Source organism: Nomascus leucogenys, chromosome 4 (genome assembly GCF_006542625.1).
Source record: "Nomascus leucogenys isolate Asia chromosome 4, Asia_NLE_v1, whole genome shotgun sequence".
In the NCBI taxonomy this organism is placed as follows: domain Eukaryota; kingdom Metazoa; phylum Chordata; class Mammalia; order Primates; family Hylobatidae; genus Nomascus; species Nomascus leucogenys.
Genome location: NC_044384.1, coordinates 134,584,249 through 134,599,846, shown reverse-complemented (window position 1 = coordinate 134,599,846; position 15,598 = coordinate 134,584,249). Strand labels below are relative to the sequence as shown.

Below are 15,598 nucleotides of genomic sequence, written 5' to 3'. Positions count from 1 at the left end.
CCTTCCTGTTTCCTTCTCTCCTCAGTCTCTGGCAGCCATCATTCTGCTTTCTGTCTCTATGGATTTACTTATTCTAGATATTTAATTTAAATGGAATCATATAGCATGTAACCTTTTTTGTTTGGCTTCTGTCATAGTATTTTTATTATTCACTTATATTTATTTCTTTTAAGAAACAGGGTCTTTCTCTGCCACCCAGGCTGGAGTGCAGTGGTGCAACCATAGCTCACTGCAGCCCCAAACTCCTTGGTTCAAGTGATTCTCCCACCTTAGCCTCCTAGGAAGCTGGGACTATAGGCACGTAACACTGTGCCTGGCTATTTTTTTTTTTTTTTGGTGGAGACAGGGTTTTTTCTGTTTTTTGTTTTTGTTTTTGCCTAGGCGTGTCTCAGATTCCTAACTTCAAGTGATCCTCCCACCTCAACCTCTCAAAGTAGTGGGATTACAGGGGTGAGCCACCACACCTGGTCTCATAGTGTTTTTAGGTTCATCCACATTGTAGTATGTATCAGTATTTCATTCTTTGCTATGGCTGAATAATAATAATAGTCCATTTTATGTACATACCACAATTTGTTTATCCATTCATCCTTCCGTAGACATTTGGGCTATTTCTGTCTTTGGCTATTGTGAGTAGTGCTGCTATGAATATATGTGTACATGTAGTTTTGATTTGTATTTCCCCAGGGAGTAATTATATTCAGCATCTTTTTATATGCTTATTGGCCATTTCGTTGGAGAAATGATTTTTCAAGTCCTTTGCCCATTTTTAAATTAGGTTGTTTATCTTTTTGTTACTGCTTTGTACATGTTCTTTATATAAACTGGATTCTAGAGCCTTATCAGATGTATTTTTGCAACTATTTTCTCACATTTTGTGGATTGTCTTTTCACTTTATTTCTATTTATTATTTATTTTTAATTTTTTTCTACAGACAGGGTCTCACTCTGTTGCCCAGGCAGGAGTGTAGTGGCACGATCATACTCACTGCAACCTCAAACTCCTGGGCTCAAGTGATCCTCCTGCCTCAGCTTCCCAAGTAGCTAGGAGTACAGTCCCATGCTACCACACCCAGCTAATTTTGATAGGGTTCGTTAATGCACGTGTTTTTAGTTTGATGAAGTCTAATTTATCTATTTTTATTTTGTTCCTTATGTGTTTGGTGTCATATTTAAGCAGTTGTTGGCAATTCAAGGTCATGAAGTTTTGTCTGGTTATTTTGTAAGTCTACTAGCTTTAACTATTAAATTTAGAACTTTGATCTGTTTTGAGTTAGTTTTTATAAATGGTATGAAGTTAGGGTCTAGCTTCTTTCTTTTGCATGTGGATATCCAGTTGTCATAGCACCATTTATTGAAGAAACAATTCCTTCCCCAATAAATGGTATTGACATCTGTATTAGTTCATTTTCACACTGCTATAAAGAGATGCCTGAAACTGGGTAATTTATAAAGGAAAGAGGTTTAATTGACCCAGTTCTACATGGCTGGGAGGCCTCAGAAAACTTACAATCATGGTGGAAGGCAAAGAAGAAGCAAGTACCTTCGTCACAAGGTTTAGGAGAGAAAGAACACACAGGAAAAACTGCCATTTATAAAACCATCAGATCTCATGAGAATTCACTCACTATCACGAGAACAGCATGGGGTGAACAGCCCCCATAATCCAATCACTTCCCTCCCTCAACATGCGGGGATTATAGGTCCCTCTTTCCCTGGACACGTGGGGATTGCAATTTGAGATTAGATTTGGGTGGGGACACACAGCCAAACCTTATCAACATCCTTATTGAAAGTCAGTTGACCATAAATATTTGAGTTTATTTCTGTACTCTCAGTGCATGTATTTTTTGATGCTTTCAGCTTTTCAGTTATCATTGTTTTATTTTTGTTAGCATATAAGCTACTTCTTTTCACCTTATTTCTAATAGTTAGGGCAAATTCCATTCAAGTCCTGATGGTTTATTCCAGTAGTGATTCTGGGGGTGAGGATGGTAGAGAGAAGAAATGGCCACACCCCTTTTGTCTGCCCCTTTCCCAGACTGTCTGTCCCTCTTGGCCATTAAGAAACATTGCTTTAAATTATCTCCTTCAAAATAAATGTCCCATTTGTTATTTTACAATTTTATATTTCTAAACACAAAGTGTTTAATCGACACAAAAGAATGATTGTATGTTCTGAATTTGACCTCTTTCCAAACATGAGAACTACGTGTTGAAAAATCTAAAAGTTCAGATGTTGAACATTATGGTCTGTCATTTTTTAATTTATTTCTTAATTTCATGCCTGCCTCCCAGTATATTGATATTTTTGTTTTCCCTTTATTTAAAAATATCCCATCTTCTTGTGTTTTACTCCTAGTAACAGTAGCCTGTCACCCAGAGACTGCTGTTGTGGCAGCAGGTCACAGCATAAACAGGTGCAGAACCACAGCAGTGACCAGTTTTTTTGTCAACAAGCTCTCCACATCAAGACAAACCCTTTCCGGTGCAGTCCTCCTAACTGATTCAAACAGCCTTCTACAGAAAACATGATGGGTGGGATAGGGTCACAAAGCAGGATCCAAGATTGGAATGGTCGTAAATGAATATAAGGAAAGGAAAGTAAAAAAATGTGAGGAGAAAAGACAGTAAGGATTCTCCCATTGCAAGTAAAAGATGAGTTGTAATTGAAGTAACATATATCAAAAGCTGGGTGTTTGGGTAATCATTTGATCTAATCAGTAGCTGGCTTATATGAAACTAGATCCCTGTGGTTCTTTCCCTGGCCTTCCAACACGACCTTGTTAGTGTCCCTTCCTCTCCCCTTCGTATTAAATAAGAATTTGTTAGGCCTCAACTCGGCCTTCTGCTCTTCTCTCTGTGCTCTTTCTCAATTATGTTAATTTGCTGAGGAGAACACATTAACTAAATGCAGCTTCTCTTGTCCAAAGGTGTATTCTCTGAGATACATTGTACTTATTTCAAAGACTTTCCCTATTCAACTGAAGTAACAGCAATGGCAATAATTGCAGTTTATACACATGACATTCCAGAAGAGGCCACCCTGACCACCAGTCCTTTACATGATCCCACAGCAGCCCAGTGTGGAGGCACCCAGAACTGTATCTCTGAGGTCATTCTACTTCCTGCCACTGCCCTAGCAGTGCTGTAGTGACAGGAACAAGTGTGAATACACTGCGTTGACATGGAGTCAGCACTTTGATTTTGCATTGTCATTATAAAGACAATCTATTGCTGATGCAGAATCACATTTGAGGAATACAGGTGCAGGGGAAAGTTTTTTTTCTGTTTTTTTTTTCCCTATTATCATATTTACCTTACAAGGTTAAAAAAATCAGGCATAAAATAGAGAATTTTCAAAATTGAAACTTTTTAATTATTTTTTATTGGAGCTTTTTTTTGGAATTTTGTGCTGACACGACAGTGTTTAAAAAATACTTTTAACTATTATTCTAATAGCAGGCAGCACTATTGTAACTAGCAGGCAGCACTACCCAGTGAGTAAGTCTGAGTGAATTTTACATTCCAGTTGGAGAACAACGTCAAAATGTGCCCTGGAAATGTTTACTTACAAGATACATTGCAAATGCTTAATCTGTTTTTTTCTCTTATGTGTAGATACTGATTTTAATAAATTTGGCAATACTAAATGTATTTTCATTTCCTTTCCCAATATAGGGCATCACATTTGATGAATTCAGGTCATTTTTCCAGTTTTTAAACAACCTAGAAGACTTTGCAATAGCCTTGAATATGTATAACTTTGCAAGTCGTTCTATAGGGCAAGGTAAGTAGTCATCGACAAAAATTAAAAGCAAGAAGTAATACTACATTGTTTCTATAGATTTTGGCAACCAATTAATTAAATATGACATATCACCCATCAACTTGTGTGAAAGTCCAGTGCATACTTTCAGTGACAAGTCAGTTCTGGTACTTGTCAGAAAACAGCCATGAGGGAAGAAACCTCATGGCCACTGGGTGACATTGAGGGACTTGTTTGTACCTATGGAGGAACCAGCTGGTCATGCCCTGTTCTCACAGGATGGTATTTTATTTCACTAATTTAATGCCTGCTGACTCAGAAACTGGAATTTTCTCAGCAGAGCCACCTCTTAGCCATGGACTTACATTAACCAACTAACCTGTAAAATTATCAGTTTTGCATAATTTTCAAATAAATACAATGGTCATAGAATTCAGAATGCTGGTGTCCTCAGAGCCAGCTGTCTTTGGCTGTAGGTGGACTAAGAAGCCAAGCTGTTTTCCTAGGATCCTGTGGCTGTGATCACCTTCCCTCCCCTCATGGCCAGTCTTTTTTAAAAATTCTTGCCATATGGGGACTTTGTTTGCCTTTAAGGTGATTTTACCTGTCTCTGCCATAATCTATGTTAATGCATAAGCTTAAAAGGACCGTCTTTTTATTATTATTATTATGTTCTAGAGAGAAGCCAAACTGGAGTCCCTAAGTGCTGATGATAATTTCTCTTTCCCAAAAACATAGATACTGATTTCATTATGTGGCCTTATTCATTTATTCATTGAATAAGAGAAACCTGAAAAATTGTATATTTTACCCTTTCTGTAGTCTAGATGTTCAAATATGGCATATTCTCAACCCATTTTAGTGTTTTAAAGCCAAAACCTTTGGCAGCTCTGCGTCTACAGACTAGCCTTTACTGCTGTGATAAACCTCATCAACGTGCAAAGAAACAAATCAGTATCTGGTTACTGGGTTCAGAATAGAAAAGTTGTTTGTTTTTTAGAACTGGGAAATGAAAAAACTTGATGGCGTCACCTGTCTTGCAGGCACTAGAAATACGTCCATCTCTTTTTGCCATCACAAGTGTCTTTATTCAGGTTATTACCTCTTAAGAGGAATATTGTAGTAGCCACCAAAGTGACAGTCCTGCTACTAGCAGCTTTCCTCTTTGATGTTTCCTACACACCTGACATATTTATCTTTCTTAAAAAATTAACTTTTGTATGACACATCTGCAATGGAAAACTCTTTAAGTTTTCCAATTGCCTACTGAAGAGTGTTCTGGTTCCCTGCCTCAAAGTCCCTGTGCAGAGTTTCTTGAGATCCTAGATGTCCCCGGCTCCACCCAGACCAGACTCCCTGTTTTCTGAATGTGCTTTATGCCCTCCCACCTCCCCACCTGCCTTGGTTCATTCATGTCATCTCATCTCATCTGCCATTTCTGTCATCTCTATAAGCTGAAATTGTCCTTTTGTGCTCAGCTCAAAGACGAAATCACAGCCTTTTCCTAACCACTGCCTTTCTCTCGCTTCTCCCTGCTCCACACTGTAAACAGAAGCAATCACTCATCTCCAGATTCTCATAGCACTTTATTGGTACTTTTTGTGTGGCCCCGTGTAATGATTATTTGGGCAGGGGTCTCATTTCCCATCTGAACCATAAGTTTCTTGAAAACCTATTCATCTTACTAACTTCTAAAGTATCTGTCACTGATAGTAGGTGCTCATTAAACATTCATCAAATGTGAATGCATTATTAACCTAAGATAGAGCTGTTGCTTGGCTCTTTTCATTTAAAGCACAAAAATGTTTATTACCTAAAAGACAGCATGATTAATGGAAAGCCATGTTGCATAAGATCATGATTCACATTTAGAAAACAACTTCTTTTACAACCTTTCTAGTAATTAACACATATTATAAAAATAATAACAGTCTATTCTTTTTCTATGTAACATTTACCTAGATGAATTTAAACGTGCCGTCTATGTAGCTACTGGACTCAAACTTTCACCACATTTAGTGAACACTGTCTTCAAGATTTTTGATGTTGACAAAGATGATCAATTAAGTTATAAAGAATTTATTGGAATTATGAAAGACAGACTCCATAGAGGATTCCGGGTAAACCTACACATTTTAAACCTATTGATATCCTTTTGAAAGTCTGAGGGAAATCAATCCATCTAAGTTGAGCAATAATTTAGCTTAATTTCTTAAGGATATAAACATAAATGCTTTATTTGAAAAGAAAAAAACATAGGCCTTACTTCCCTTAAAAAACAATTTGAGGTGATAGAATGCTTTTTAAAAAATGTGAAATCAGTTTGACCTTATAATAATTTATTTGCATATTCAATTAATCTAATGTCTTCATCCTAGTTTGTGGAAGAAAAATGTTGCCAAATATTTTTTAAAAATTTAGTCTGCATATTAGCTTTTCGGACTTGTTACTATAGAAATAAATATCACTATTTGTCACTTTATTTTATTTTAATTTTATTTATTCTTTTAGAGACAGGGTCTCGCTCTGCCACCCAAGCTGGAGTGCAGTGGCATGATTACAGCTCACTGCAGCCTTGAACTCCTGGGCTCAAGTGAGCTTCCTGCCTCAGCCTCCCAAGTAGCTGGGACTATAGGTGCATGCCACCATGCCTGGCTAATTTATAATTTTTTTTAGTAGCAATGAGGTCACTCTGTTGCCCAGGTTGACGTTCAACTCCTGGGCTCAAGCAGTGCTCCTGCCTTGACCTCCCAAAGTGCTAAGATTATAGGAATTACCACCACACCTGGCCACTATTTCTCATTTTAGATGACACAGATTTCCTCTAGGTAACTTGATGCTCTTATGTTACTGCATAATCAGTACTTTTTAATATGAAAAATAAGTAAAAAATTTTTTTGTTTATTGAAATCTTACAGTAAAAAAAATTACCAGAAATTCAGTGATTTTTCCCCTCAAGAAACATGTTTTAAAGCTAGAAATATAGTATGAATCAATAAATGTGTACACATCTAACATATTATGGATGTGCCACAAATAGAAAGAGAAAAAAATGTTCTGTTAAAATTAAGAGCTAGAATATTCAATCTTCCCTCTTGCAAGAATATCCCTAAGTTTTATCCTTTTTTTTTTTTTTTTTTTTTGAGATGGGAGTCTTGCTCTGTTGCCCAGGCTGGAGTGCAGTGGCGTGATCTCAGCCCACTGCAACCTCCGCCTTCTGGGTTCAAGAGATTCCCTTGCCTCAGCCTCCTGAGTGGCTGGGATTACAGGTGTGCACCACCGCAAGCGGGAATTTTTTGTATTTTTAGTAGAGACAGGGTTTTGCCATGTTGGCCAGGATGGTCTCAAACTCCTGACCTCAAGTAATCCTCTTGCCTTGGCCTCCCAAGTGCTGGCATTACAGGCATGAGCCACCGTACCCGGCCAGTATTATACATTTTAAAAGAGAAAAAGTTATATATCCAAAACCTCAAGATTCATCTGAGACAGTATTTTTAAAGATTTTTAATGACTTTTAAGTCCAAGCTACTTGAGTAAAGATGCTGTGTACTTAACTGCCACCTGGTGGTTAGTTGTTAACATTTTAGATGATGCCAGAAGTACTTGAAACAACATACATTGAAAGTCATTTATTTTGCCTGAAAAATTTTAGAGTAGCAGGATCAAATTGAATATAAAGTACGCTAGAAACGTTTGACACTGTATTGCTCTCTTACGTGTTATGTTTTTATTTTTATTTATTACATACCTGTGGCCTTCAGCATTTTATTTACATTTTTACTTTTTTTAATTTTTATTTTTAATCGACAAATAATAGCATATAAATATGTATTTATGGGGTAAATGTGATATTTTGATATATATAGTGGAATGATTATATCAAACTTATTAACAAATCTATCAGCTCACATACTTATTTTATTGCGAGAACATTTTAAATATACTTTTTAAAAGCAGTTTTGAAATATGAAATACATAATTACTAACTATGGTCACCTTACTGTACAATAGATCTAAAATCATATTCCTCCTGTCTAACTGGAACTTTGTATCCTTTGGTCAACCTCCCCCTTTCCTCCGCAGTCCCCCAGCCCTCCACCCTCTGGTAACTAACATTCTACTCTCCCCTTCTATGAGTTTGACTTTTTGGACTCCACATGTAAGTGAAATCTTGCTGTATTTCTCTTTCTGTACATTTGCACACTTTGCTCTTCTATTCTACAGGGTTATAAAACAGTCCAGAAGTACCCCACTTTCAAATCCTGCCTGAAGAAAGAACTTCATAGCAGATAAGTATGTTAGCTTCTATTTGTCTAAATTTGTTCAGTAACAATAGGATCATAATTTATTTTTCTGTTAAAACATTTAGAAAATAGCTGAAAGAAATAGAATTATCTATTTTTAATTTTTAAGTCATGAGAGTATCTTGATTGAAAAATTTTACGTTAAACCTGAAGTTTTGTATGTGAGCAGACACGATGTAATAAATCAAAATCGGACTTTTATAATATAGGATAATTAGCACCCAAAGAATATTTGTTACTGTTTTTTAGGATCATGATTCTGAGCATCCACAAAAAATAACAGCTTATTTGTTTAGTTATTTTAGTTGTCTGGCACTAATATTAAGTGTTCTTCCACGGGTAGTATCTCATTTAATTCTCACAGATATCCCATTTAACAACAGAGAAAAATCAATGTTTAACAAGTAACTTGCATAGGATAACTTGCTAGTCAGTGGAAAACCAGAATTTAAGCTTCATTCTATCTTACTCATATATTACTTCCTATCTATTATATCTTATTATTCCTTATCACATTTTTATTATTTATGACCCAAAGAAATGTGTCAAACTTGTTTCTAATCTCCTAGTACAGGGTTTGTCTTTTTCTTTCTTCTTTCAAAAGTCAATTTTAGCGATAAAATTTTGGTCAGTTGTGGGTTTTTATTAGTTAGATTTCTGCAGTGGAGATTTTATTGTTGGTTTAAAAATGCTTGCAAGTATATTCATGTATATGTTTCTTGCTGTTTTTCTCAAGCTTGAAGCATAGGTAGGTAGGTAGGTAGGTTGGTTGGTTGGTAGGTAGGTAGGTAGGTAGGTAGGTAGATGATAGATAGTTAGATAGATAGATAGATAGATAGATAGATAGATAGATAGCGGTGGTTCCCAAAGTGGTTCCTCAGCACATCAATGCATACTTAAAAAAAAAAGTTGCTTAGTCAAGTTTAAGACATATCATAATAAAAATGGTTAAATAAGTGTCTTCCCCATAGAGTTTATTAGATTGTAATATGCTACTATGCATTTTGTCTTGCCAAAAGGAAATGGCAGTATTCGGCATTTTGCAAATTAGGTTTGAGATCTAGTGTTTTATGGAACCCATTTTGGGAAATACTCATCTAAAATGTTTAGAGGCAAGCAGGCTTACTTATTTTTCTAAGGTGGTAACCATTGTAGCTGAGTTAACAAAAGAAGTCAGGTCTTCCTAATCTCCATTTTAAGGAATTTTAAACTGGCTTATAAATTCTTAAACTAAGCATTTAAAAAAGAGGAGGACCATTGACTGGTATGTCCACACAGGTAGTGTTCCTGACCGACTTGTAGTATCACACTGGCACCATTGATTCTAAGTAATAGTGCATAGAGCCATACCTGGAAGTGGCTACCTTTCTCTAAGCCTAAGACCGAGGATTGCACAGGTTACTAAACAAAACACTCAGCTTTTAAGTCTTTGTGTGTTATATTTTATGTGGGGTGTTTTTATTGAATTCCTTACGTTTCATATTATTATAAGAATATTTGATTAACACTATCACCTCAGAATTATATCCTAAATAAATATTGCTTTTGTGTTACTATTTTTTTTAATTAGATACTACTAAAACAAAGTTTAAAGGATTACTATCTGTGTGACAAATAACAAGAAGCAAAATTTTGAGAGTGGAAGCAGGTCTGAGGTCAGAAGAAGTAGAGAATGAAGGAAAAGGTGAATGCTATGAAATTGATATTTTTTCTGGAACTGAATGCTTAAACATAAAACAGATAAAATGCATCTTGTTACTACAAATGTTATATATATAAAATCAAGTTGAGCTTTACCTTGATTTGCTGAACTGTCTGCACTTTTTCATTCCCTTCAGAAGTATATAGATACTTCCGGTGACTACATATGAATGTACTTTCAATATTATTTATTTATTTATTCATTAGAAATTTTCCTCATTTCAAAATAATTTATGACTTATGGAATGTTGATCGCCTAAAAATGAACATCGCATTTTCTTTGATGTTGGACTGTGAACTTATTTTCAGAGATGAATATTGCTTGAGATTTATAATACCCTTAGAATTATTATTAAATTCCTGTTATTTGCCCAGTTTTTAATTACACTGAGATAATTTTGAAAACAAATAGAAATTAAGCTACTATATAAAACGATTGTTTACATGTACTTTTAACTTTTAAAAGTACTTAACATATGTTGTTTGACTTGTATACAGTTTTTAAAAATTGTTGTTTATTTGCCAAAGTCAACAGAATGTCTGTTATTCTTTTATGTATACAGTAAAGAAATTTAAAGTGTAGAATTTTTGTCCCCCAAAAAGTCATGTGTTGATAGTAGCAGCAGTGGTAGTTGTTGTAACAGTAATCATTGTCATTGTCATTATCTTCTTAAACATGAAGCTGCTCCTAATCGTAGGTGGTACACGTTAATAACACTAGTAAAAATAATGTCTTACACTCTGTAATTTATTGCATATTGTCAATATATGTCTATCATCAAATGAGTATTGTAAAAGACTAATATAAATGGTTTATAAGACTGATGTATATATTAAGTAGAAACTAATATTTTTGTTTCTTGCAAAAGGACCACTTGAAAAGTGATGCTAAACAGCCAGTAATAATAATTTAAATATAATTTATTATTTCAAAAGAATATGTCTTAAAAGGGAAAATAAAAACTTTCTGTTGAATCACAAAATTAGATTTGTACATAGAGAAACAATTTGATAATACTTAATATAAATCTGTTCAATTAAAAATGCTTATTTTATACAAAGATACTACACAAAAATAGAACAATTAATCTAAATTAATATATTTACATATTGCATATGGAAGATAAGTTCATTTATCTTCCTTTCTAAGACATATTTAATGTAGGTTACATACACTCCAACTATTACTTTGCTTTTACATATGAAACTAGAAAACACTGACTTTGTTTTTATAAGTTATTAAATGTGAAATTGGTCTGCATCAGCTTATTTATAAAAGTAATTTTCGAGAAAATGTTACTCTTAGCATTGATTTTGTATGTTAGACTTTTTACATTCTTTATCTAATATTATTTATGACAGTAATTTTAAAATATATTATTCATAAGTTCAAGGATCCCATATAGTATAATAATATAATTTCACTTGCTTTGAAAGTTGATTTAATTGACTGATGAAATGAATATGCCTACCCACTCATATAACATACCTCAGGTCTATTTTACCTTACACTGAATGTTCTCAATATGATTTGGTACCTAAAGTAATTGAAAAAAATGTAGTTTCCTTTAATCGTTGACTATAAGTTATACTACATTGCATACATGGCAAATCCTGCAAATATACATTAAAAATTAAATTAGCCCATTGAAATCCATTATAATTCTGTCATTCTCCCAAGGGAGAATACCATTGTACATATGCAATCTTTATTTTATTCTTTATTGCTTATCAGAGCGAGTGGATGAAAACATTTGTTAGGCTGCAACATAATATTAAAATGTGAATAAATAAATATCCTGATAGAAAAGTGGTAAATTACAATGATTTCCATCATATTATCACTCTTGAATTTTATCATCTATAAAATGAGAGAGAAAATATCTCACTGAATTGTTGCTTATATCAATTTAAAATTTGCTAGTGGTTTGAAAATAATAATGTACTGACTACATGTATGCTGTTATTGTGTTTCCTTCTATAAACTGTTCTTTGGAAAAATTAAGTTATACATAAAATTCACATTAAACTTTTTACAGAAAGCATACATGATAAACAGTTTATGGTACTTCTCAGAGTCATTTCACAATAAGCAATTTATTTAGCTTAAGTTCCAACTTACTGTTCTTATTATAAATTGCAAAGCAACCTGTCTTACATTCTTATATTATCTTAAAATAAATATTTCTGCCCTTGAATCAAGAAACATTGTACTTGGCTTTTATATGTATCTGTGGACTAATAATGACTTTCTGAAAATGTAACTTTCAAACTTTGGAAATCTTTATGGGTTACTAAACCTCTTTTGATTTTATTCCCTCTTCTGTGGCAACACATGCTAATGACATTTATCTCATCAACACCTTTGTGGGTAAGTAACTCACAGAGCTATAAAGCCTCTCAAAGTATATTGTAGGAATTCCTAAATTATAGAACTATGGTCATTGGTACTGGAAAACTTTTCAGAAAGTTTACATGTGACTTAATGGAGTATTAATTTTGTAGGTATCATCTTACTAAGATAACACCTAGAAATGTTTCAAAATACACTAGTTATTATCCTACTACTTATAGCCATATAGTAAATTAACACTTTTTAAAATATAGTGCTTTTACTTCCAAAAGATATAAAAATATGAATTCCATAATATTCAGAAAGTGTAATAAAAATTCTAAGTGATAAGAAATCACTGTGGTTTGTAAAAAATTGGTAGCATTTTTAATTTCGTAGTAGTTCATAAAATAATGGTACACCTTGCAATGTTGCATCTTAGATTCTGTGAAATACTTTATTTGTAATTCTCTATATAGCATAATCAGTATTTTTGGCAAACATCTGAAAAATGGAGGAATATACCTATAATTGTGACTATATGCACAGAGAAAGTTTTCTGGGAAAGATAAATTTTGTCTAACACTGTGAAGGAAAAGAGAGAGGTGTACTTATGAAAAATAGAACAGAAAAGATAAGAGAATGGGGAGGGATCTGAATGAGGATAGATTTTTTTTAATGGACTGAGTAGACAGTTTTTGGAAAAATAAATGTAAAGAAATGCAAGTTAGAATGACAACATATGCTTTCACCTTGCACACTGAAAGGATAGTTATATAATGTATAGTATTGAGCATGGAGGGCAATTCAGAACTCTCAAATGTTGCTGGTGAGCTCTAAGTTTGGGGGCAGCATCTTTGGAGGGCAATAGAGAAATATCTCACAGTTTTACTTGTGGGACTATCATATCCCAATACATGGGTTAGTAAATTTGCATGTCAATAAATAGATTTATTCAATGAAATACTATATAACTATTAAAATAATAACTGAAAAAAGTAGGAGATCCACTTATGTTTATATGAAATGATCTGTAAAATATTTTAATGGGAGCATAGTAAGGTATGAAAGAATGTACACTGTACTAGTTTGTTTAGAATATACTTTGATTGCATAGAACTATATTTTAGTTTTATTAATGTTATGTGCATATATTTTTAAAAGACAACTCTAAAGTCTTTAAAAAAAAAAAAAAACCATCCCTCTTTTGTGCTTCTCAGAGGCAATCACTTTCAAATCTTTTGGCAGTTTCTTTTGGTATCTACCTTCATATTTCAAGATAATATGTTTATATCAACATTTTTGATTGGTCTTATTTTTAGCTTGTTAACTATTGACTTCCTACAATGGAAGATAAGGATTTGTCTCCCTTACTCAAGTCCCCCTCCAAGACACACAGACATGTTTCCCCTCCACTATCCTTTCAGTATAGAGTATAACCTGAGTTAATTATGTCATCTTCAGTTATTATATTTGCTTCCTTATACATCTTCTTACTTTCCCTAGAGTTAATAATTTTCTCCTTTTCAGTTTGCTTAATTTTTACTCTACCTTTTATTTAGTTATAATTAACTTCTCCCAGACTGGTGACCAGAACTATACATGCATGGTTAATATATTTGAATATATAAGGTAATAGGTAAGGTTTTGTTATGTTAGAAATGGCTGCTGGAACTTTCCATCCTACTGTCCCATCTAGAATGGTTGTTCTCTAGGCCTGGCCCAGAGCTGTTATTCTAGGATCTCCCCTCTCTCTCTCTTCAAGATTGTATTTAACCCTCTCTATTTCCTAGGTCATCCTGTTTCTTTTATTTTTTGGAATGGAGCATAAGCCTCCATATTTCCTGAGAAAGTTGCACAGTAAGTAAATTTTCAGATCTCGTATGCTGAAAACACCTTTATTGTACCCTCCTACTTGGGTAACGGCTCGTCCAGGGATAGAAATAGAGAATGGTACACCTTTTCCCTCAGAATTGTGAAAGCATTGCCCCACTGTCTTCCAGCTTCCAGTTTGTTCCCAAGAAATCAGATGCTGTATTCTGATCTATTACCTTTTTTTCTTCTTTCTAGGAGTTAGTAGAATCTTCCCTTTGCCCCTACTATTCCAAATTTTCAAATTAATGTACCTTGATAAAGGTCTTTTGCTTGATGTTTGTGCTGAGCACTCAATAGTCTTTTCAACCTAAAAATTCATGGCATTCAGTTCTGGAAAAAAATTGTAATTATTTATTTGAGAACTTCCTCCCCTCTTGTTTTCTCTGCTCAGTTTTCCTGGTATTTCTATTATTCAGATATTGAATCTCTATACTCAGCCTGTAATCTTTCTTTTCCGTTGTTCATGTCTTTGTCTTTTTATTGTACCTTTAAAAGATTTCTTCTTAGTCTTCTATCTGTATTCTTGAGGTTTTTTTTTTTAATTTCATCATATTCTTTTTTCTTAAGTTTTCCTTTTTTTATTTTCTCCCATTCTTGTTTCATCTATTATCTTTTATTCTCTCTGATTATTTCAGTTTCTTTAAAGTTTTCTTGTGCTCCCTTCATTGCCTTATTTCTTTTTTTCCTATTTGTGTTTTGGGTTTCTCATATTATAGGTATTTCTCAAATATCTGGCAATCCTTTGGTATATGTTCATATTTACAAAGAAATTGGAATCTCTGTGTGGCTGAGATGAGCTTTTGACTGATGGATTTTATTCTTTGCTGTTGTAGCTGGGGCATTTCATATGAGGAATCTTGACTATCAGTATGTATGGGTCTTTTCTCCTTGGCTGGCCAGATTTCGCCTGCCTGGCAGTTTAAAGGTTGGCTGCTATTTTGTTCGAAGTTGAGTGTGAGAAAGAAATCTTGAATCCCCTGTCTTCAATATGTTACCCCCAACTTCAATCCTCTCTTCTCCTTGTGCATATAATACCTCTTTGGTGGCCAGGCACGATGGCTTACACCTGTAATCCCAGTACTTTGGGAGGCTGAGGCGGGTGGATCACGAGTCAGGAGTTCAAGACCAGCCTGGCCAAGATGGTTAAACCCCATCTCTACTGAGAATACAAAAATTAGCCAGGTGTGGTGGTGCACACCTGTAGTCCCAGCTACTCAGGAGGCTGAGGCAGGAGAATTACTTGAACCTGGGAGATGGAGGTTGCAGTGAGCCGAGATTATGCCACTGCACTTAGTCTGGGTAACAGAGCAAGACTCCATCTCAGAAAAAAACAAAAAGATCTCTCTGGTTTGACCACTGAAGGGTTTTCTGCTGATGTGTTTGGGAGGGGAGATCTAGGGGGATGTTTTTCAGGCAGGGAGGAGCCTGTAATGTAAATGCTTCCTAAACAGTTTCAATCAATCCTTCTTACAGTACAACCTTCAGAGGTACCTGAATCCTTCACTTAAGCCTTTGAGGAACTCTGTGGGGTGAGTCTGCCACTTTCAAGGTGTCTCCCTATTGCAGGCATTTAAGTTCTCCATGGTCTATGAGTTTATTACCATACGTTTCTGAGAT

At 34.5% G+C, this 15,598-nt stretch overlaps 1 protein-coding gene across 3 annotated transcripts in view; it reads left to right on the top strand.

Moving 5' to 3' along the window:
• Positions 1-11,976, top strand: part of MICU3 (mitochondrial calcium uptake family member 3) — a 94,227-nt gene extending 82,251 nt beyond the window's left edge. For all 3 annotated transcript variants that reach the window (XM_030812337.1, XM_030812338.1, XM_030812335.1), the window contains 4 exons: positions 3,682-3,790; positions 5,732-5,889; positions 7,994-8,062; positions 9,644-11,976. In XM_030812337.1, the coding sequence (XP_030668197.1) occupies positions 3,682-3,790; positions 5,732-5,889; positions 7,994-8,062 (336 nt within the window). In that variant the 3' untranslated portion in view covers positions 9,644-11,976. The remainder of the gene's footprint in view (positions 1-3,681; positions 3,791-5,731; positions 5,890-7,993; positions 8,063-9,643) is intronic.
• Positions 11,977-15,598: the final 3,622 nt, after the last annotated feature.